A 24121-nucleotide genomic window follows, 5' to 3' on the forward strand; every position below is an offset into this window, starting at 1 on the left:
AAGGCCGAAATGGAGAAAATGAATCACTAACCTTTGATGATCATCAGATGATACTCATAGGACAACATGTATGTTTTGTTCGATAATTTACAAAAATGAGTTTACATTGGCGCGTTCCAAAACATCCGGTGATTTTGCAGAGAGCCACATCAATTTACAGAAATACTCATAAAACATTGATCAAAGATACAACTATTATGCATGGAATTATAGATACACTTCTCATTGCAACTGCTGTGTCAGATTTCTAAAAAGCACAGCATGCAATAATCTGAGTACAGCGCTCAGATGACAAATCAAGACATACAGATATCCTCCATGTTGTGGAGTCAACAGAAGTCAGAAATAACATTGTAAATATTCACTTACCTTTGATGATCTTCATCAGAATGCACTCCCAGGAATCCCAGTTCCACAATAAATGTTTGTTTTGTTCGATAAAGTCGGAGAATTCCTTTGTCTTCAGAAATGCAATGGAACGCAAGCTAACTCGCACGTGACCAGCTCATGCCACTGCCGATCCACCAATTCATTCAGCTCCCATTTTCCCCCTCTATCACCGTAGAAGCATCAAACAAGGTTCTAAAGACTGTTGACATCTAGCGGAAGCCTTAGGAAGTGCAATTTGACCCCATAGAAACTATATTCGATAGGCAAAGAGTTGTAAAACTACAAACCTCAGATTTCCCACTTCCTGGTTGGATGTTCTTCTCAGGTTTTTGCCTGCCATATGAGTTCTGTTATACTCACAGACATCATTCTATCCAAATCTACTAATACTATGCATATATTCGCAAATGGGCCTGAGTAGCAGGCAGTTTACTCTGGGCACCTTATTTATCCAAGCAACTCAATACTGCCCCCAGCCATAAGAAGTTAACCTGTTCATCCACTTGTACTTCAGACAAGGTGACTGAAAATGTGTTTGATGTAAGAAACCATTTCACAAAATAAAATGCATTATTATTATTATTCTCATACCATTATTACAGAGAATATGCCAAAGTATGCTACACTATGCTTATTCAAGCCTGTCTCAAAATACAACACTGCCCCTTTAAGGCAAAAATAAATATCTTATTTTTCAAAGATGTCTAGAAATGTACACGTTTTGTGCTCTTGTAAGCAGCAATCACTCCCCCATTGCCGACTACAAATGATCTATAACTCAGCTAATAACTCACTAACTAGCTAAACAAAATGTGCACGTTGCTACATGCAGTTCTTGATTTGATCTCAAAACAAGCACATCTACTCACGACCACAGCTTTAAAACACAGTCCGGTTCAAAGTAAATGGCACAGATCCATATATGGCAATGTTGTATTTGCATATAGGCCTACTGCATCTCCAATTGGCTATGCCGCACTGATCTGTGTAGAGTACGGGCTGAGTCATGCGCAATAGAATCCTAAACCTATGCGTATTGCCTACAACAACAAAAATAACTTGTATAGTTCGTTTTGTTTCAGTAAGTTCCTTTGAAAGTGGCTAATATTGTGTTGATCATAATTTCCACAGTAAAAGGGAAACGTTGATAGTGTTAACTAGCAGGGAAAACTCCAGGATGTGGAGTGAAGTTCAATCTCTCTGTGGGCTGATATTTCTGCACTCTGCGCAGAGGTCCTGGGGAGCTGTGTGGCAGTCTCGGGGATACTTTGCGCCCACGCGCAGCTTCGAGGGAACATTGGTACCCAAATAAATATATGTATGAGGACTTAAGAGTCGAAGAGTTAGACTTTCTCCTACTTACGTGTCACTTCAATGTCTAAATCTCTAATTGGAAAGTAAACAGCACACAAAGTCTTGCAAGCGCACACGTCATCTTCACATTGAAAGTATCGTACATTACACTTGGTAAATTATTGAAGACCACTGTTGAGAGTTATGGGACAAGATGCAATAAAACAATGCAGAGTTATATAACACTCCGAGCTCATCAACATCGCAGCTTTTACCTGATGAAATACGACTGTGCATTTCTGTGGGTATATGCGAGTGAGGAAGTGTGTGCGTGTGAATGTACGCTGCTGTCAGAAATATGTGGAGCTACGCTTCTACGCGGAGTGTAATGTGTGCCTTAGTCTACATAACTGCATGGTAGTTTGAACATGTGTGGCTCAAAACAAAAAAAAAAACTTGGTAGAGCAACGGCGCTTGCAACGCCAAAGGTTGCGGGTTCGATTCCCATTGGGGCTCAGTGTCTGGCATGTAATTATTACATTGTTTGTCCTTACCCATCGTTGTTGTAGGAGGCCAGCACCACACTAGGACTGGAGTAGGCGTTGCTGGTGACCCATGTGCAGTGGACGGCGAACATCATGAGCAGCATCAACATCAGCATGGTCACGATACTCTTGATGTTGGGGCCCAGGCCCTCCTCTGCCTTCTCCTGCTCAGACACGTGCTTACGCACCTTTCCTGCCTGCAGAGGGAGACAAACGCACACCACATCAACACACTGGCCCACTAAAAACAGACTTATCAGAGTTGCAATACAAACAGAGTGAAATTGGACATTATTTTGTACCTCCTTACAGGAATATGTATATTGGCTAAGCACAGGTAACTGCCAAAATAAAGGAGACACCAACATAATGTGTGTTAATAGGGCGTTGGGCCACCAGGAGCCAGAACAGCTTCAAATAGATTCTATAAGTGTCTGGAACGTTAGTGGAGGGATGAGACACCAGTCTCCCAAGAGAAATCCATCATTTGTTTGTTTTTTTTGGTGGTGGTGGAAAACACTCAGGCGCCGCTGCAGAATCTCCCATAAGTGTTCAATTGGTTTGAGATCTGGAGACAGACAGCCACGGCATATGGTTTACATCAAACTAGTCGTGCATGTTTTCCCTCCTTTGAGAAAACTGAATTAAAAAAGGGAAGGGGGGAGATTTAGAAACACTTCTGCGCAATCACTTTGTTCCCACATTTTCTTGATGTACATTTTCGTTTTGGGGGGTGACTTGATTGACATTTGACTGAATTGTTTAGAGCCAGTACATTTACATTTAAGTCATTTAGCAGACGCTCTTATCCAGAGCGACTTACAAATTGGTGCATTCACCTTATGACATCCAGCCAGTAACACAAGCATTACACTGCATTCTTATAACATCAGCTAAACTGTGTATACGACCAATAACCTGATTTGATTTAACGAATTTACTGACTTTTACCCAATTCCTCATTTATAACCGTTATGTACATTTCACACTACATATCTGCGTGCTCCGTTTATGAAAAGAATACGTCAAATATGGAGGTTTATAAACTTCACATACATACGAATGTTTCCGTTACACTGTATATCAGATCGGCTGTAAAACGTGAACGAGCACTAAAACTCGGCCCGGAAATGACCCTCCATTCGCTTAATGTGAAAATAGTTCTGGACCCGTCAGCAGAACGTTTGAATTCAACAATGTTATGCATCGTTTTTTCTTGGTCGCAAATGGCTCTTCCAAACGGACAATGACCCCAAGCATACTTCCAAAGTTGTGACAAAATGGCTTAAGGACAACAAAGTCAATGTATTGGTGTGGCCATCACAAAGCCCTGACCTCAATCCTATAGAAAATTTGTGGGCAGAACTGAAAAAGCGCATGCGAGCAAGGAGGCCTACTGTGATGTGATGAAAGAAATAAAAGATTCTCTCTACTATTATTCTGACATTTCACATTCTCGGGAGAGGCGAAGGTCGAGAACCGTGCATCCTCCGAAACACAACCCAATCAAGCCGCACTGCTTCTTGACATAATGCCCACTTAACCCGGAATCCACTCAGCACCAACGTGTCGGAGGAAACGCTGTAACCTGGCGACCGTCTCAGCATGTACTGTACCCGGCCAGCCACAGGAGTCGCTAGTGCGCAATGGGACAAGGATATCCCTGCCGGCCAAACCCTCCCCTAACCCGGACAACGCTGAGCCAAATTGTGCTCCGCCCCATGGGTCTCCTGGTCGCGGCCGGCTGCGACAGAGCCTGGACCCGAACCCAGAACCTCCAACACTGTGCCACTCGGGAGGTTTACCTGTAGATTCCTATGCCTAATTCATTTAGATTCAAAAAGTGTCTCACCAAAAGGCAAATGGCTGCTTCTTATGTTTTTATGAATAAGTGCCATCACAACCCAGTGGCTCTAAATACTTAGGCCCACTTGCAATAACCTAAAACTTCAAATAGCTTCCTGTCCCCTTTAATAGCTGGGCTACAGCATAAAGTGCAACAAATAAACATATGTTTCAAATAAACGCTGGGTGTAAATTAGTTGTTTATGATGTTAACATGAATTACTTACGAGGTTAAATGTTTGATTGGTTACAATAAATCATTCAGTAATGACTCAAAACAATTATGGAAATCAGTTTTTATCACCAGTCGAAACTGCTAACTAAATGGGAATCACAAAAACGGTCAACGTCAGGAGTACAGGCCACTGAGGTACAATAAGAATTAGAAACTGAGTCTAAGATGTCCAACCGTTGTTCGCGGTAACCTACTCACGTTCGCAGACACTGATTCATGTACGTCTATATCCGGTTAATATGGACCAATATCGCATGCGCATGGGGAGCCATCACATCATCCAAAAAGATGGCAGACATAGGATGAATATAAAATGTTAATATCTTCATCTGTGATTGATAAAAAATAATATCAGCCTCAACAATTTGAATAATTCAATGGATAGTTTGTGCACCCTGGCCCCTTGATACAGGCCCAGAAATCGCCCTCTAGTGGCAAAAGTAAGAACTTCTGAAAATGCAGTCCGAGGAATATATATATATATTTTGTAGAGGCATACTATGGCAAATGTGTGTAAACACAGTGCAGGAAATTGATTAAAATACTGAAAGTGAATGCTGGAATTAAACAATTAACTATGCACATCAGCAAAAACCATGTGCATTAAGGAAATAGAAGCCTGGTTTGAATAGAAGCCCGTCTCTAATAAGTGCCTATTATGTTCAGTGATTTAATCAAATAAATGCCTGGGCTATTAATTGGAAGTTTTAGGGTACTTCAGTCACTAGAAGATGTGCGTACGCATGGTCTAAAGTTGGCATGGAGGAAAGGACATTTTCACTTTTTTGATAAAATTTCTGCAAGCACATAATATGCATAGCTGGCGTAGCACGCACCTAATATGCATATCGGCGTAGCACGCACCTCCGTGAGGAAAGGGTGCCCGCAACCCCCCAAAAAGTCCACCCCACCTGTTTTTTTTTTTTTTTACAGTATTGAAAAGCATAATCGTTGGCATTTCAAAATATACAGTTTACACCATACCGGGGTATCGCCCAAGCCTATTAATGAATACGGGCCCTGGACTGTGACTCCTCCTGACCTTGTCATAGAGGTTCCCTGAGCTCCTTTTGTCATCCTCGTCACTGCTGTCCTCTACGGGAGGGTTCTCCCTCTTCATGTCATCCCCCAGGTAGTGCTCGAACACACTGGAGAAGGCGATGGCCGACAGCATGCACACCACCGGCGTCAAGGTCAGCATCAGGCGCACCATCACCCCGGCAAAGTAGACCGCGCTGATGGCATAGAGAGCCACTGGGGGGGGCAAGAAAGATGAGTTCAAATTAAAACAGCGTTTAACCCATGTCAAAAGTACACGGTGCACAACTCAGGTCTTCGGGGGTGTTTTTTAAATATATTTATCTGAGACTAACTGATTTAGAGCTTGGTTATCAGTTGTGCAGGCTCTCGGGACAATCAATAACAATTGATCAATTAAAAGAAAACTACATTTGGCATTCGTTTCATTAGTCCATTGTTGACATAAACAAAACATTGGGACTGTCAGCAATCATGATGCAAAACGCAGCATCATATGGGGACGATTTCTGTATTTTGAAATTTACATCATTTGAAAACTTGATTGCTGACAAGCAAAACATTTTGGGACTTGTCAACAATTGACTAATGAAACAAATACCAATGGATGGTTTTTGGGTGGAGTTTTCCTTCCAGTTCAAGGGAAAAACAGAAACCAGCTCAAGCGTAGCCCCTAATGCACTGGAGCAGTGGGATTCTGTTCAGAATTCCCTCTTCCAGTACAACTCCTAGGAACAGGTGTGTACAGTATATCAACAACATGAGGACGCCCTTGCTTTAATGCATATTCCTCTCAAATCACCAGATTCCCCTCCCAAATATTCCGATGTATTCAAATTATGTGTATGCATGTTGAGTATCTGTGCGTTTTAACGAGCCCCGGGTTTACCGAAGACGCGCTCGTCGTTGACATTCTTGATGCAGAACCAGAGGCCTGCTGGGAAGGTGCAGACCAGGATGTGGAGGTCGAAGAAGAATGACACCCAGGTGGTGGGTTGGTGCTCCGACACCGACGCGATGATGGGGATATGGATCTTAGCGTAGCTGGGGGGAGAATAGAGGAGACAAACATCTGGTAATTTAGGGAATATGAAGATTCAAGAAACCACCTCAAAAAAAGGGAACGGAAACGGAGAGCTAGAGCGCTGCTGTCAGCAAACAAACCGATTTATCATTGCTTAATGCAGAAATCAGACACGCTCCAGTTCATGTACAGAATGTAGCCTAAGTGTGTTTGGGAAGAAAAAGACAATGCTTGCATTTCCTTTGAGACTATGGATGGCGTAAGCCCTTTCGCCGGCACACACACACACGTTCAATTCAACAACTGTTTCGTCGATAGGAAAGGTTAGCCGTGCTTACCCGGTGTCCCACAGAGAGTAGAATCGCCCACTCCACGGAGCAATGTAACCTAAATGAACAAACAGTCAATACAAAGGACTGGGGAACTTGAACACACACATTATTGGTTATGACGCAGACTTTTTTAGCGTATGGTTGAAACTGGTGGGTGTCTGACAGTATGAGACAGTTTGCGTAGTGTACAAATATAATGACATAGTGAATAGAGGCCCTTGGGTGTAGGGCCATTCAATTATGGTCCTTGAGTTCCCGGAACACTTCAGGTTTTCACTATCATCCATTCTAACCAGGGACTGATTCCAACCTGGGACACTCAATAAGCGCAATTAACTACGAGGTAGAGAACCAATACATTTTAGCCCCTCAGGACCAGAATTAAAAATCGCCCTGTTTTAGTGGGTCAGGTATCTGTTCAGTAGTAGGGCATATGTGGGTCGGGACTCGAGTGGAATGTTGACCAGCGGAAAGTTAGCAATATGTTTATTGGGCAAGGGACATGAGTAACAAAGGCACTCGACAGTACAAGCTAAACGTGAAACAGAGATAAAAACACTTCGCTATTATGGTATGAGGACTAGCTTGTGTAGTTGTACGTGTTAGTTGTTTATACATGATCTACATGTACACCAGGCATGTGCAACTATACAGGATGTGGGGACCTGTTTGTGATAGTCAGGTGTATGAGTAACAGACACACCTGTGGTACACATGATCTACATGTACACTATATACAAAAGTATGTGAGACACCCCTTCAAATTTGTGGATTCGGCCATTTCAGCCACACCCGGTGGAGTCAGCTGTATAAAAATCGAGCACACAGCCATGCAATCTCCATAGACAAACATTGTCAGTAGAATGGCCTTACTGAAGCGCTCAGTGACTTTCAACATGGCACAGGCATAGGATGCCACCTTTCCAACAAGTCAGTTCGTCAAATTTCTGCCCTGCTAGAGCTGCCTCCGGTCAACTGGAAGTGCTGTTATTGTGAAGGGGAAACGTCTAGGCGAAACAACGGCTCAGCCGCGAAGTGGTCGGCCACAAGCTCACAGAACGGGACTGCCGAGTGCTGAAGCGCATAGAGTGTAAAAATAGTCTGACCTCTGTTGCAACACTCAGAGTTCCAGACTGATACGGGAAGCAACTTCAGCACAAGAACTGCTCGTCTGGAGCTTCATGAAATGGGTTTCCACAGCAGAGCAGCCGCACACAAGCCTAAGGTCACCATGCGCAATGCCATGGAGTAGTGTAAAGCTAGCGCGCTGCCATCTGGAGCAGTAGAAACGCTTTCTCTGGAGTGATGAATCACACTTCACCATCTGGCAGTCTGACGAATGAATCTGGGTTTGGCGGATGCCAGGAGAACGCTACCTGCCCTAATGCATAGTAAAGTGTAACTGTAAAGTTTGGTGGAGGAGGAGGAATAAATGGTCTGGGACTGTCTTTCCATGGTTCGGGCTAAGCCTCTTAGATCCAGTGAAAGGAAATCTTAACGCTACACCATACAATGACATTCTAGATGATTCTGTGCTTCCAACTTTGGTGCAGGTCCTTTCCTGTTTCAGCATGAAAATGCCCCCGTGCACAAAGTGAGGTCCATACAGGAATGGTTTGTTGAGATCGGTGTGGAACAACTTGACTGACCTGCACAGAGTCCTAACCTCAACCCCATCGAACACTGTCGGGATGAATTGGAACACCTGCAAGCCAAGTCTAATCACCAAACATCAGTGCCAGACCTCACTAATGTTCTTGTGGCTGAATGGAAGCAAGTCTCCACATCAATGTCCCAACATTTAGTGGAAAGCCTTCCCAGAAGAGTGGGAGCAACTTCCTATTAATGCCCATGATTGTGGAATGAGATGTTTGGCAAGCAGGCGTCCACATACTTTTGGTCATGTAGTGTATGTTACTATATGGTATACAAGGACTGGAACTTGTAGGTCAGGTGTATGTATATGGTATATGAGGATTTGCTTTTGAAAGCAAGGTGTATGTGCAATGTTGGGGTATAGGGACTCACCTGTATATACCTGATACTACAGTATATATTGAGGAAGTCAGGTGTTACGTGTGACTATAATATAATAATAATATAATAATATATGCCATTTAGCTGACGCTTTTATCCAAAGCGACTTACAGTCATGTGTGCATACATTCTACGTATGGGTGGTCCCGGGAATCGAACCCACTACCCTGGCGTTACAAGCGCCATGCTCTACCAACTGAGCCACAGAAGGACCACTAACTACAGTGCCTTCAGAAAGTATTTATAGCCCCTTCACTTTTTCCACCTTTTTTGGTGTTCCAGCCTGAATTTAAAATGGATTATTTAAATTTAGTGTCACTGGCCTACACACAATAGCTCTTCCTTTCAAAGTGGAATTATGTTTAGAACTGTTTCCAAGTTAACTAAACATTTAAAGCTGAAATGCCTGGGGTCAATAAGTATTCAACCCCTTTGTTAAGGCAAGCCTAAAGTTCAGGCGTAAACATGTACTTAAGTCAAATAATAAATTGCATGGACTCACTGTGTGTAACAAGTGTTTAACAGGTTTTGAATGACTACCTCATCTCTGTACCCCACACATATCATTATAAAGTCCCTCAGTCGAGCAGTGAATTTCAAACACAGATTCAACCACAAAGACCAGGGAGGTTTTCCAATGCCTCGCAAAGGGTACCTATTAGTAGATGGGTAAAAAAATATATATATATATTTAAACTGACAGAATATGCCTTTGAGCATGGTGGAGTTATTAATTATACTTTGGATGGTGTATCAATACACCCAGTCACTACAAAGATACAGGGGTCCTTAACTCAGTTGTCGGAAAGGAAGAAATCCGCTCAGGGATTTCATCACGAGGCCAATGATGAATTTAAAACAGAGTTTAATAATGGCTGTAATAGGAGAAAACTGAGGATGGATCAACATTGTAGTTACTCCACAATACTAACCTGAGTGAAAAAATGAAGCTTGTACAGAATACGGATATTCCAAATCATGTATGACTTGCCTAATTAAATAAAAAGGTATCCTTTTTGCAATAAGGCATTATAAAGTAAAACTCCCAAAAAATGTATCTAAGAAATGTACTTCATGTCCTGAATACAAAACGTTATGTTTCAGACAAATCCAACATGGAGTACCACACTTCATATTTTCAAGCATAATAGTGGCGGCATCATGTTATGGGTATGCTTGTCATCTGCAAGGACTAGTTTTTTTTTTTTTATAAAAAGAAGCAGCGCTAAGCACAGGCAACATCCTAGAGGAAAACCTGGCTCAGCCTGCTTTCCAAAAGACACCAGGAGACAAATTCACCTTTCAGCAGGAAATGAACCTAAAAGGCTAAATCTACACTGGAGTTGCTTACCAAAACTACATTGAATGTTCGAGTGGCCTAGTTAGTTTTGACTTATAAATCGGCTTGAACATTTATGGCAAGACTTAAATGATTGTCTAGCAATGATCAACAACCAACTTGACAGAGCTTGAAGAATAATGTACAAATGTATTACAATCCAGATGTGCAAAGCCCTTACACAGAAAGACTCAACTGCAATCGCTGCCAAAAGGTGAGTCTAACACGTATTGACTCAGGAGTGTGATAGCTAATGTAAATATCTGTATTTAAATTTAATACATTTGCAAAAAAAAATATCTAAAAACACATTTTCACTTTGTGTGTAGATGGGTGAGAAAACCCCCCAGATTTCATTCATTTTGAATTCAGACTGTAACAACAAAAAGTGGAACAAGTCTGAATACTTTCTGAAGGCAATGTGGTATAGGAGGACATGCTGCTCTGTAAGTCACGTGCATGTGGAATGGAATAGGAACTCACCAGTGTAGGTGAGATAGATGACGGTGAGGAACACCACCCCAGCAGCTAGCGACACCCCCAGGAAGAACAGGGTCTGGAACTCCTGCTTGGTGAGCCTGTCCTTCAGGTACTGCAGCAACGCGTATGCCTGGAGCAGTGCAAACACGCCTGCAATCACAGAATGTCGGAGTTAGCACAGCATTACAACAACCTTAACCATTTGGGTCTCGTGCGAGCAGGTTTGACGGTTGTCTTACTATAGATGTGCTTACACACTAACGCTGCAAATAACACAACATATCGGAATAGCAGGAACTAAGTTAAGACTGAAATGGGATCTCTGTTCTGTTATCTGATGTCGCTCTCTTGTGGAACTTCATGCTAATTGAACAAAGCCCTAGTTTCACAGGCAAAACAGAGGCTCACTTCCAATGTACGAACCCCCCAGCATTCCAAGGTCACAACTCCACCAGAACAATGTAAAAAAGCCCATCGCTCTGATGCTTTATTCTTCCCTTCCTGTCCCCGTCACGCTGGCTGTCGCTGTAGACACCGCCAGATGTTGCGAGCAGCTGCTGCCCGAAGCCAAACACGCCCAGACCTTTGAGAGAGTGACAGTGCTTTCCATTCCTCAAAGCCCACGTCGCTGCCGTGCTGTGCCGCCCCGGTCACCCTCATAACAAACACCACTTCAGAAATCAGACTGAAGCTACGTTAGACTAAGAGGAACATAAAATGTAATGCTTTAGAGGTACATAATCTTGTTACTAGTGATGTGACAAATTAAAACGATAAGACAAGTGCATAAAATGAAACATTAATTCACAATTCTGTTGCACTGCTGCCAGCAACAGTTTGGGTCGCATGGTGCATCACTTTCAGATGATTAAGCATTGCACCTGTACTACCAATGTGGTACCTAAATTCCACCTCCACAAAGTTTGCATTTCACCACCTAATCACATGTCTTCCATACAGGACGTTGCTGCTGTCGCTTGACTTTCTCTGCCATTTTTCCAAGACTTTGTTCCAAAATAACTGATTCCTCGACTCTCATTTCTAAAAGCACGCAGAATCGACTCCTCAACTCCTCCGATTGAGTATTTTTTTAACAGACGAGACTGATAGAGGCACAGTATAGGCAGGTCGGCCACCAGGCAGAACCGTGCACTAGGCCTATCTATCGGCAATCAAAAGCTGTAGCTTCAGTAAAGCAGGGCCTATCATCAATGTGTATGCTGGCATATTCTACACGCAACAGACCGACGGACGGAACACACGCTTGTCATGAGTGAAGAGAAAGACCAGGCAAGCGAGCATGAGGGGGGAAAAGGGGCAGGCAGAAAGAACCGTGCACATATGTTTTGGAAATCTGTACATTGCAATGTCTTGTCGCCTCGCAAATACACCAAAGTATCATGAAGTTAATCTCTTCCTCTCTGGTTTTAAAGTGCAACACATAATCGTTTTATTTGTTCATTGTAATTAGAGAAAAATGTCCATAATATAGCTGGTGCTAATAGTGGAATGAAGGCGTTTCACGGTTTACTTATTACTTTACCCGCCAGTGTTGTGATAGTCGTCTGTTGTTATCAATCCACTATTAGCGCCAGCTATAGGGACATTTTCTGAAATTAAAATGCAAAAATAAAACCCTGTGTAGCATATTAATAAACCCAGAGAGTAAGAGGCTAACTCTATGCTGCTTTGGTGAATGTGGGAATAGTGGAGTGTTTCAGTCAGAATACAAGAGAACAACTGCTTGGTCATGGCCCAAGGTCTCTGTTGGAAATTTTTTTTCATTTTTATATCTTTCTCAACGAGGTCATACCTGGTTAAATAAAAATAAATTAAGAGCGGTTTGCGTCTCGTAGCGCCCAGTAGACTAAAAGCGGGTGGGTGGGGGAGGGGCTTACCTGCTGCAGCCATGTGCTCACTGGTTCGAATTGGCTGGAAGCCCACAAAGGGGATCTGCATGGATAGCACCAGGCCCACGATGTAGAAAGTGCTATAAGCTGAAAGAGAGAAACAGAAAGAGGGAGATGAGATCAAACAAACAAGTTGAACACAGATACGGTCCCATTCAAAAACCCCAATCGCACTTCAGTTTGGGTTGTTAAGGAAAAGCGCCTTCTCTCTTTAGAGGTATTTAATGTGCATTGAGACTGAGCGGGATTAAATACTAACGCCTCATCTGGAGAAATTTACTGAGAACATAGAAGTGGGCAAAGAAAAGTGCGGAGGGAGCCTAACGTGAGCCGACAGTGCAGTAAAACTGCAGAACTCCCACCTTTGTAGCTGATCTGATCCTAAGGCATGTGCCTTAATTAAGATTTCACACTTTTCTGAACACTGGGGCTTTTGAAGTGACTGGCGAGCCCTGAGCACTCTTGACACTGATTCATTTTTGCCTGTTGACTGATGGAGGTAAGAGATGAAGAGATGAACTGTGTGAATTAGAGTTGTGAGTAACACTGACAATGCACTTTTGTTCAAGGACTCATTGTGCCAGCGCCGATGCCAATGAGGCATCTCCTTTTTTTAGAAGAGCTTTCTCTATGGTATAACGAAGGAGAAAGGTTCAAACTAGATCAAAACGAGATGGTTGTGAAGCAAGGACTTACACAAGATGGCTGCTTGAAAATCAACGCAAAGCCCTAATCTATTAAAGGGTGCTTGAAGTTGACAGCTTCTGCGAAGCATAAATATTTTGGAACAATTTTTTGTATTTTTTAATGGAGAAAATGTTCTGCATTAACAAATGGTTCTTGTGGAAGGGTACAAAGGCACTGCCAATATCCTTTGAGGAAAATGCAAAGAGATTGCGTATAGCAGGGGTCAATGCCCTAAATTTTAAATAGGGACGTAATTTATTTTCAAAGCACCCAAGAACAGGGTACTGTTTACCTTGAGTAATATATATAATGAAGTGTAAACGATGCTTGATGCTAAACCATTTATCTTAACCCACCTAGCCTGCTGTTCCTTCAGCTTAGCTAAATATGTACTGCCTACGACGCTGCAGCATTTCTGCCTGTCTGACAATGTGATGTGTTCTGTGTGAGCCTCAAGGACGAAAATAAGTCTGGTTCTTTTGATCTGTGGTTTACTCAGAAATAGAAGCAATTTACAGTAAGATATACGCAGTCAAATTCATAATTAAACTCAGTTCTCAGTCACATTCAGGAGAGCAAACAAGTATTTGTGGCTGTTTTGAGGAAAACAGATGTGTGGTCACATCTCTTTAGCAGATGGTTTGCGATCAGATAAACTTTGTGCGTGTACAAAACATCAGGAACACCTTCCTAATATTAATTTGCACCCCCCTTTGCCCTCAGGCCATGGACTCAACAAGGTGTTGAAAGCATTCCACAGGTATGCTGGCCCATGTTGACTCCAATACTTCCCACAGTGGTGTCAAATTGGCTGGATGTCCTTTGAGTGATGGACTATCCTTGATACACACGGGAAACTGAGCGTGACAAACCCAAGAGCGTTGCAGTTCTTTACAAACTCAAACCGGTTCACCTGGCACCCACTACCATACCCCGTTCAAAGGCACTCAAATATTTTCTTGCCCATTCACCCTACGAATGGCACAAATACACACTCCATGTCTCAAGGCTTAAAAATCCTTCTTTAACCCCTCTCCATCTACACCAGGTATTCCCAAACCGGGGTACGCGTAATGCCGTGGGGGTACTCCAAACAAACATGTGGTTCACATTTCCAAACAGTCCATTTAAATTTTCCATCAGGGACATACATACATACATACATACATACATACATACATACATACATACATACTTTTTTCCTTGTCTGAGTAGCCTCATTTCACTGTCAAAAACAATTAAACCATCTAGTGTTCAACGAAGCAGCAATGTCAAATACAGGTAGCCTAGTCAAATAACTGACATCCAATCACATTAACCGTTACTCTTGCAGGAATTCCATTAACGGTCCGTATGTAGCGAAACGCGGTCCGAGAGGCTCTTGCTGCCAAGGGAATGCCTGACAGCTTGAAAGACGTTTTGGACACTACAGTGAAAATGGTTCACTTTGTTAAAGCAAGGCCCCTGAACGCTCGTGTATTTTCTGCACTATGCAATGATATGGACACCGACCATGTAACACTTTAACGACATGCTGGTTATCAAGGGGCAATGTATGGACATGTTTTTTGGAATTGAGTAACAAGCTTAAAGTTTTTACTAACCATCATTTACACTTGTTTGACCGCTTTCATGACGAGTTTCTCACACGACTGGCCTATCTGGATGATGCCCCTCCCCCTCGCCTGAACTATCTGAATCAAGGATTACAGGGACTCTCCGCAACTATATTCAATGTGCAGGACAAAATTGAGTCTATGATTAAAGAAGTTGGAGCTCTATGTCTGCATTAGCAAGGACAACACAGGTCTGTCCATCATTGTAGGATTTTTTTTGTGTGCAAATTAACTCAAGCTTACAGACAATGTCAAATGTAATATAGCGAAGCACCTGAGTTGGGTGCGCAATTATGCAGGTACTTTCCCGAAACGGATGACAAAAAGCTAGATTCGTTATCCCTTTCATGCCCTGCCTCCAGTCCACTTATCGATATCTGAACAAGAGAGCCTCATCGAAATTGCAACAAGCGGTTCTGTTAAAATTTAAATCAGAAACCACTGCCAGATTTCTGGATTGGTCTGCGTTCTGAATATCCTGCCTTGGCAAATCGCACTGTTAAGACACTGATGCCTATTGCAACCACGTACCTATGCGAGAGTGGATTCTCGGCCCTCACTAGCATGAAAACTAAATACAGGCACAGACTGTGGAAAAATATTTAAGACTGAGACTCCAATACAACATTGCAGTTATGTGCATCCTTTCAAGCACAACCTTCTCATTAACCTGTGGTGAGTTATTCACCATTTTCAATGAACAAATCAGGTTTTATATGTAAGACGGTCAAGAGCTAAATTATTGATTTTTATTATTATTATTATTTGTGCCCTGGTTCTATAAAGAGCCCCGTGACTTCCCACAAGCCAGGTTGTGACAAACTCACTCATTCTTATGTTTAATACATGTATTGTGTGTGGCAGGCTTACAGTGATGGCGACAAAAAAAATAAAAACATTTGAAAGTGCTCTGACCCTGGTGCTAAAGGGGGGGTACGCAGCTGGAGGTTGAATGTTTGAAGGGGTACGGGACTATAAAAAGTTTGGGAACCACTGTTCGAAGTGAATTTAAACCAGTGACATCAATAAGGGAACTTCGCCTGGATTCACCTGGTCAGTTCATGTAAATGTTCTTAATGGTTTTGTGCACTCGGTGTAGGAGGGGGGGTTATGATCATATCTCTTTGGCAGATTAAAGTGTTTTGTGGTCACTCACCGATGTAGACCCTCCTGCTGTAGCGCTGCATGAGCAGCAGCACAAAGACATGCAGCGGGATCAGGTTGATGATGAAGACGTATCCTCCCCATGCTGACACCTGCAACAAACACAGCCATCAGCAAAACGCACTCGCACGCCACCAGGAATGCATGGGAATACACGGTGGACCAATAGAAAGCCAATGCAATCATGTTTAAACACTATGACCGCAAAGTAAAAATGCATCAATAACTTTAAAAGCTCCATGAAATGATGCGTCGACACTTTTGTCTGACTTGGAACGTGAAACAAGGGGCCTATAAAATACTCTACAAAAAAACATCAACTCCAGTATGTAGGATGTGCAGAGCAGTCAGAGGGAAAATACTCACACCTGCTTAGCCACACAATCACACATTTCATTCACAAATCCCTCATCTATGATAAAAATATGTTTTGCAATTACTGCTAATTGCGGGTGGGGGGACTCAAGTTTGTTCAGGAGTGGTTAAGCGAAATGATCTTTTCAGCCATTTACATCTTTAGCTTCAGATGGTGAGAGCTAAATTAGGTGCAGTCGAAGCCTAACCTGAATGAATACGGAGAAGACTCCCATTTTGAGCTACTTTTCTGTGTTGACACAGCCGCAGTGGTTCTCTGTGAGAGAAGAGGTTGTTAATTGAAAACAACGCTGACGCAGAGGGACTGCTGGGGGGTATCAGTGAGGAGAGAGCGAGGTTAGTATAAATGTGCGAGGGTTGCTTGACGCAGCCTCCCGGCCATGAAGTGTAATTTGACCAAACATCTCACACATGTACTGCTAATGACCTCACCGTTGTGTGTGTTACTGCCCCCACATGATTTTGAGGGTTGAATAAGCAACCAGCAATCTTCTGGAGTCACCGAACCATATCGAACACAAAGCTTGAACCAACTCTTCACTCAGACTGAAATCTCTGCACCACCAAGCACAAAATAACTTGTTTACTACCAAAAAAAAGTATGTTAACCTCTTGAGTGTAGGGGGCAGTATTTTGATGTTGGGATGAAAAACATACCCAAATGAAACTTCTCAGGCCCAGAATATGCTATATGCATATGTCAGATTAGGATAGAAAAGTTTCCAAAACTGTCAAAATATTGTCTGTGAGTATAACAGAACTGATATTGCAGGCGAAAACCTGAGGAAAATCCAAAGAGGAAGTGCCTTCTATTTTAAAAGCTCCCTGTTCCATTGCATGCCTCAATTTAAAGGGATATCAACCAGGCTCCTTTTCCTATGGCTTCCACATGGTCCGAACAGTCTTTAGACAGTTTCAGGCTTTTATTCAGAAAAAAATGAGTGAGAAATATCACATCGCGTCAGTGGATGGCTGGGTGCCAGAATTTGACATGCGCGAGCAGCTTGGAGCAGACATTTTCTCTCTCCCTCTCTCCTATTGAAAAAGCTACGGTCTAAATATGATCAATTATTTATTGTAAAAACAACCTGAGGATTGATTTTCTTTTAAACTGACATGTTTCTACGAACTTAACGGATACTATTTGGAATTTGTCTGCCCCGTCGTGACCGCTCGAGCCTGTGGATTTCTGAACATAATGCACCAACCAAATGGATGGTATTATAATCTTATAAAAATAATCTTTATGGAACAAAAGTAACATTTGTGTAACTGGGAGTCTCGTGAGTGCAAAGATCAGAAGATCATCAAAAGTAAGCGATTCATTTTATTGCTCTTCAGACCAATCTACTTTGCTGCTAGCTGTTTGTAATGTTTTGTCTGCTGAGATAGATGTCCTTACATAAACGCTTGGTTTGCTTTCGCCAAAAAGCTTATTTAAAAAACAAATCTGACACGCCAGGTGGATTAATAACAAGATAAGCCGTGTTTTGCTATATTGCACTTAGTAATATAACTATTTTTTGTAATTGAATTTGACGCTTTGCAATTCAGCGGATGTTGACGGAAATTATCCCGCTAAAGGGATCGGTGCGCCAAAGTTAAGAGACTGAGGTAGCTGAAAGAGCTGGTGCATACACTATCAATATGCCTGTTAGAGTAAATAAACTCAGCAAAAACTAAACTTCCGCACTGTCAACTGGAAATATTTTCAGCAAACAAAAATGTAAATATTTGTATGAACATAAATTTCAACAGACAAACTGAACAAGTTCCACAGACATGTGACAATTGTGTCCCTGAACTTAGGGGGGTCAAATCAAAAGTAAGTATCTGGTGTGGCCAACAGCTGCATCAAGTGCATCTCCTCCTCATGGACTGCACCACATTTGCCAGTTCTTGCTGTGAGATGTTGCCCCACACTTCAACCAAGGCACCTGCAAGTTCCCGGACATTTGAGGGGAATGGCCCTAGCCCTCACCCTCTGGTCCAACAGGTCCCAGATGTGCTCAATGGGATTGAGATCCGGGCTCTTCACTGGCCATGGCAGAACACTGACATTCCTGTCTTGCAGGAAATCACACACAGAGCAAGCAGTATGGCTGGTGGCATTGTCATGCGGAGGGTCATGTCAGGATGAGCCTACAGGAAGGGTACCACATGAGGGAGGATGATGTCTTCCCTGTAATGCACGGCGTTGAGATTGCCTGTTATGACAACAAGCTCAGTCCGATGATGCTGTGGCACACTGCCCCAGACCATGACGGACCCTCCACCTCCAAATCAATCCCGCTCCAGAGTACAGGCTTCAATGTAACGCTCATTCCTTCGACGATAAACGCAAATCCGACCATCACCCCTGGTGAGACAAAATTGCAACTAGTCAGCGAAGAGCACTTTTTGCCAGTCCTGTCTGGTCCAGCGACAGCGGGTTTGTGCCCATAGGCAACGTTGTTGCCGGTGATGTCTGGCTTACAACAGGCCTACAAGCCCTCAGTCCAGCCTCTCTCAGCCTATTGCAGACAGTCTGAGCACTGATGGAGAGATTGTGCGTTCCTAGTGTAACTCGGGCAGTTGTTGCCATCCTGTACCTGTCCCGCAAGTGTGATGTTCGGATGTACCGATCCTGTGCAGGTGTTGTTACACGTGGTCTGCCACTGCGAGGAAGATCAGCTGTCCATCCTGTCTCTCTGTAGCGCTGTCTTAGGCGTCTCACAGTACGGACATTGCAATTTATTGCCCTGGCCACATCTGCAGTCCTCATGCCTCCTTGCAGCATGCCTAAGGCCTGTTCACACAGATGAGCAGGGACCCTGGGCATCTTTCTTTTTGTGTTTTTCAGAGTCAGTAGAAAGGCCTCTTTAGGGTCCTAACTTTTCACAACTGTGACCTTAATTGCCTACCGTCTGTAAGTTGTTGGTGTCTTAATGACCGTTCCCCAGGTGCATGTTCATGAATTGTTTATGGTTCATTGAACAAGCATGGGAAACAGTGTTCAAACCCTTTACAATGAAGATCTGTGAAGTTATTTGGATTATTACAAATGATCTTTGAAAGACAGGGTCCTGAAAAAGGGACGTTTCTTTTTACTGAGTTTATAATGTACTTATCAATATAGCTCAACTGGAAACGTCACTTAAATCACAAAAAAGGCCTCAATCAAAAAAACTTTTTCTGGTTAGGCCCCTATGCATTCTGCTTAATGCATTTCAAGAAATTACCTTCTTACTCCGGCTTTGAGTGAAGAATATTTATTTCTGGCAATAGTAACTATCAGGAATGTTGTAAGCTGGAGATAATGGTTAGTAGATTCCCTAATTAAATAAGCCACATCCTCATATCATCTGGGTGTATTGAAACATCTGAGTGACATCCTTGTAAGGCTTTCATGCCATGTTCTGACAGGATTTGGATGTTCTGACAGTTGTCCTTCGAGAAGAGTCCCTTACAATACAATGAGGAATAACTTTCTCTGTATGTTACAATTACAACCAGGTGGACAAGCAATTTGTTACAATACAACGAGGAGGAAGGGCTGTTACACTATGTTAGGGCTTCCTATGGGCCCAACGCTAACCTGTTAGTATGTGTACTACAACAAGTGCATCTCAAGGTAGCATTTGGCCCTGTGACCCTAATGGACAAGTCTTACTGCTGTCATAATGGGGTCAGCAAAGAACCAGACACCATTCGACTTTAGCCATTCTCCTTTACCCACGCTCCACTGGTCTTATTTCTATCAAGCAGCATAGGGGGACGGAGGGTATTGCAGTGATAAAAGGGCTTAGGGGTCTTGCTACGGGGCTAAATTCGATTGCCTCAGAAGGCGGCATAAAGAGGCTCAGGGACCTCTGCGGGGGGTAGAATGCGGGAAACAGAATAACCTGAGATGCTGTTGGTCACCTAAGGGGGTATCAGATGACATAAGTGAAGGATATAAGCTGGGACTGGAGTCTCAACTGAGAAAGAATATTATTTGTGTGAGAAAGTTGTTTTGTTGAAAGTCAGGTGGGGCCTGGGTAGGTAGGTGAACCACTGCAAAGCTCTGCATAGGTTTCTTCAATGTATAGAAAAAGTGCCTTGAGTTGAGATTTTAAAATCGCTCGACTTCTAATAATAACCTCCAGAAAGCAGTACGTCTTACAATCATCTGAAGAGCTGAGTTGTGCTGCTGAGAATGCCTCATAAATACTTTATGAGTGAAAAGAACTTCAGAAGTGCTCTCATGATGCTGGTGGTTGGGGGAGGGAGAAAGGGAGGTTCTGGCAGGGTAGGAGGCAGTCGTCACAGGAACTTAGGGAAAACACGATCTCTCCCGGGAGACATGAGAGGGAACGTCACGCAGCTCTCACAGTAGGGGTTTTCGCAGGTCTTGTCAATCATGACGTCTCAACCGAGCTTCCCCTCTCCCTCCCTGGCCTGATGACAGAGCTGAGCAGGGAATTTCTCACTGGGCATTGCAAATGTGTCGTGTTCAATTAAGCCTCATGGGTGAGTGAGTATCTTTAAAATCAACAGTGGGAGGGGAGAAACGATGGAGGGGGTAGATATTGTAGCTTGGTACTACTATCAAGTATTATTTGAAAAGGTCGGGTCACACACATTTCCAAGGTAGCAAAGGTCCAGATGGATAATATCATTTAAAAATTGGCGTACTAACAAACCCCCACCCCGGAAACTGTTCACACCCCTCTTGTTGGCGGAAGGAAAATGTTAGTTTTAAAGCCAGATTTCATACAGTTGAACACATTAAGCAGACAATTTGCTGTTTTAAAAGCTCATGTTTTGCAATTATACGCATTGTTCCACGTCTTCTGTTTATATGATACCAGGTGTTGAAGCCGCGGTCCGTATTGACCCTCTTCTGGGTCCGGTTCCGGTTCGCTAGTTGAGTATGGGGCCCAAGAGGGTAGTGAGAGTGTGACAAAGGTGATCCGGGCTTGTCGTGTCACCAACAAACCCTGTTGGTGGGAGGGTAGAGTGGGGTTGTGACTAGAGGGAGTACACCTAACAACAGGAAGTACATTTTTGTAAAAGGTTATGATAGCATTTTAGCTTACCGTAACCGTAAATCTTTTCCTAGCCTGCCATGTTAATGATTCTAACAAGCTACAAAAAAAAGGTTACTTCCGGTCGTAGCTGTACACCCTCTACTCAGAACCGTATGGAGGGGAAGGTCGAAATAGTCTCACTCTAGATCTTTGAGGAGCGAGAGAGAACAAGAGGGGCTTATAAAATTGGTGTGGTTTCTCGCTGTAGAAAATCTCCCCGCTCTGATCTCTTTTCAAATGTGGTCATTAGTGGCTTTCCCCTTCTCTCTTCCCGCGGAGCTTGGATGCTGGGCCCCGACATGATCGATGGGAGCTGGATGTCTATAATCCATTTCATTTGACATCTGTCTCTTCTCGAGCTGAGGGGAGATTTAACTGAAGATGCTGGAAGCAGAAGATAATTGCAGGCACTCAACATCACCAATCGTACACAAAGAGACCTGTCTGGGAGGCAGTTGGCGCAGTTTCTCTTATCTCTCCATCGACCAAAAGGTTTAACGCGCCGGTGCAGACTCCATTTTCACGTCAAAAGCGGTAACGAGCAGCGTCTATGATCGTACTCAACGCTATCTTAATGTAATCATGACTTCCAATTCCCAGAGATGGGATGCTAGGTTAGTGTAAATCAATGACACTGTTTATGTGTTTCCGACTAACAGTTAAGGCTCCGACACTCACCATGTAGAAGTAGGAGAGGCAGCAGCCAATGGACCAGAACACCGAGCCGGTTTTGATCGACTTCACCTATGAGGGAGAGAACAGACAAAACGGTTAAGGACTAGTAAACTGACAGAGCAAAAAACAGTTGAGAAATGTCTCAGAAAACTGAAAAGTTATATTTACATAAGTATTCAGACCCTTTATTCAGTACTTTGTTGAAGCACCTTATGCAGCAATTACAGCCTGGAGTCTTCGTGGGTATGAAGCTACAAACTTGGCACACCTGTATTTGGAGACTTTCTCCCATTCTTCTGTGCAGATCCTCTCAAACTCTGTCAGGTTGGATGGGTGTGTCGCTACACAGCTATTTTCAGGTCTCTCCAGAGATGTTCCAGCAGATTCAAGTCCGGGCTCTGGCTGAGCCACTCAAGGACATTGAGACTTGTCCCGAAGCCTCTACTACTTTGTCTTGGCTGTGTGCTAAAGGGTCTTTGTCCTGTTGGAAAGTGAACCTTCGCCCCAATCTGAGGTCCTGAGCAGGTTGTTTTCATCAAGGATCTCTGTACTTTGCTCCATTGATCTTTCCCTCAATCCTGACTAATCTCCCAGTCCCTGCTGCTGAAAAACATCCCCACAGCATGCTGCCAATACCACGCATCACTATAGGGCTGGTGCCAGGTTTCTTCCAGACGTGACGCTTGGCATTCAGGCCAAATAGTTCAATCTTGGTTTCGTCAGACCAGAGAAACTAGTTTCTCATGGTCTGACAGTCTTTAGGTGCCATTTGGCAAACTCCAAGCGGGTTGTCATGGGCCTGATTTGTGGAGTGCTGCAGAGATGGTTGTCCTTCTGGAAGGTTTTCCCATCTCCACAAAGGAACTCAGTGACCATTGGGTTTTTGGTGAACTCCCTGACCAAGGCTCTTCTACCCCAATTGGTCAGTTTGGCTGGGCAGCCAACTCTAGGAATAGTCTTGTTGGTTCCAAACCTCTTCCGTTTAAGACTGATAGAGGCCACTGTGTTCTTGAGGACCTTCAACGCTGCAGAAATATTTTGGTACCATTCCTCAGATCTGTGCCTCGGCACAATCCTGTCTCGGAGCTCTACAGACAATTCCTTCAACCTCATGGCTTGATTTTTGCACTAATATGCACAGTCAACTGTTGGATCTTATATAGTGTGTGCCTTTCCAAATCATTTCCAATCAATTGAATTTACCACAGGTGGCTTCCAATCAAGTTGTGGAAAAATCAGGGATGCTCAATGGAAACAGGATGCACCTGAGCTCAATTTTGAGTCTCATAGAAAGGGTCTGAATACCTATGTACATAAGGTTCCTGTTCATTTGTAATACATTTGTAAAAAAAGAAAATAAAAAGAAAAGAGTTTTCACTTTGTCATTATGGGCTATTGTATGTAGATTTGATCAATTTTAGAATAAGGCTGTGGGGGAAAAAGTGTTAGTGGAACAGCATACTAATCCCATTGAATCAAAATCTTCATTACTGAAATGTTACAACAAAAAAAATGTATTGAAACTTGTTAAAAATGTAGTCACGCATGAGTAACTGAATGTTATTTGAAAGAGGAAGTACTTTAAGGATATGTTTTCGTTTGTCTCCTCCATCCCCACTAACCCAAGCTAATTGTATGGATTTCTTTCCTAATAATAATGTAAAATTAACATCTGTACAGAAAGACTCATGTGAAGGCCAAATTCCAGAGGAGGAACTTCTTGATGGAATTAAAGCCTTTAAGGCTGGGAAAACTCTGGGGCTGGATGGCATACCAGTGTAAGTACACCAAACTTTTTTTTTTTATATACTCAGAGGACCATTATTAGCATGTTTTAACAACTCCTATATATAAAATGGTAGATTATTGAACACACAAGGGCATTCTCACTGAAACAGGACCCAAGTGGTATATATATATAACGATCCAGTCCATTTAAAGAATTGGAGGCCTCTTACACTTCAGTGTTGTGATGCAAAGAATCTTAGAAAAATGCTTGCCACAGAATTTAAAAAATATTGTCAGATATTATTCCTACTTACAGTTTTTTTACATGGACAATACATTGGAGATAATAAAAGACAA

General features: G+C 43.0%; 1 protein-coding gene across 2 annotated transcripts in view; it reads right to left on the minus strand.

Moving 5' to 3' along the window:
- Positions 1-24121, minus strand: part of LOC118398316 (dolichyl-diphosphooligosaccharide--protein glycosyltransferase subunit STT3B-like) — a 96129-nt gene that overhangs the window by 9541 nt on the left and 62467 nt on the right. For both annotated transcript variants that reach the window (XM_052470593.1, XM_035793526.2), the window contains exons 4-11: positions 22040-22105; positions 15928-16027; positions 12457-12555; positions 10562-10708; positions 6709-6757; positions 6236-6390; positions 5351-5562; positions 2238-2425 (exon numbers count right to left, since the gene is read on the minus strand). In XM_052470593.1, coding sequence (XP_052326553.1) covers positions 2238-2425; positions 5351-5562; positions 6236-6390; positions 6709-6757; positions 10562-10708; positions 12457-12555; positions 15928-16027; positions 22040-22105 — 1016 coding nt within the window. The remainder of the gene's footprint in view (positions 1-2237; positions 2426-5350; positions 5563-6235; positions 6391-6708; positions 6758-10561; positions 10709-12456; positions 12556-15927; positions 16028-22039; positions 22106-24121) is intronic.

The sequence above is a fragment of the Oncorhynchus keta genome, chromosome 19, assembly GCF_023373465.1.
Source record: "Oncorhynchus keta strain PuntledgeMale-10-30-2019 chromosome 19, Oket_V2, whole genome shotgun sequence".
NCBI lineage: Eukaryota > Metazoa > Chordata > Actinopteri > Salmoniformes > Salmonidae > Oncorhynchus > Oncorhynchus keta.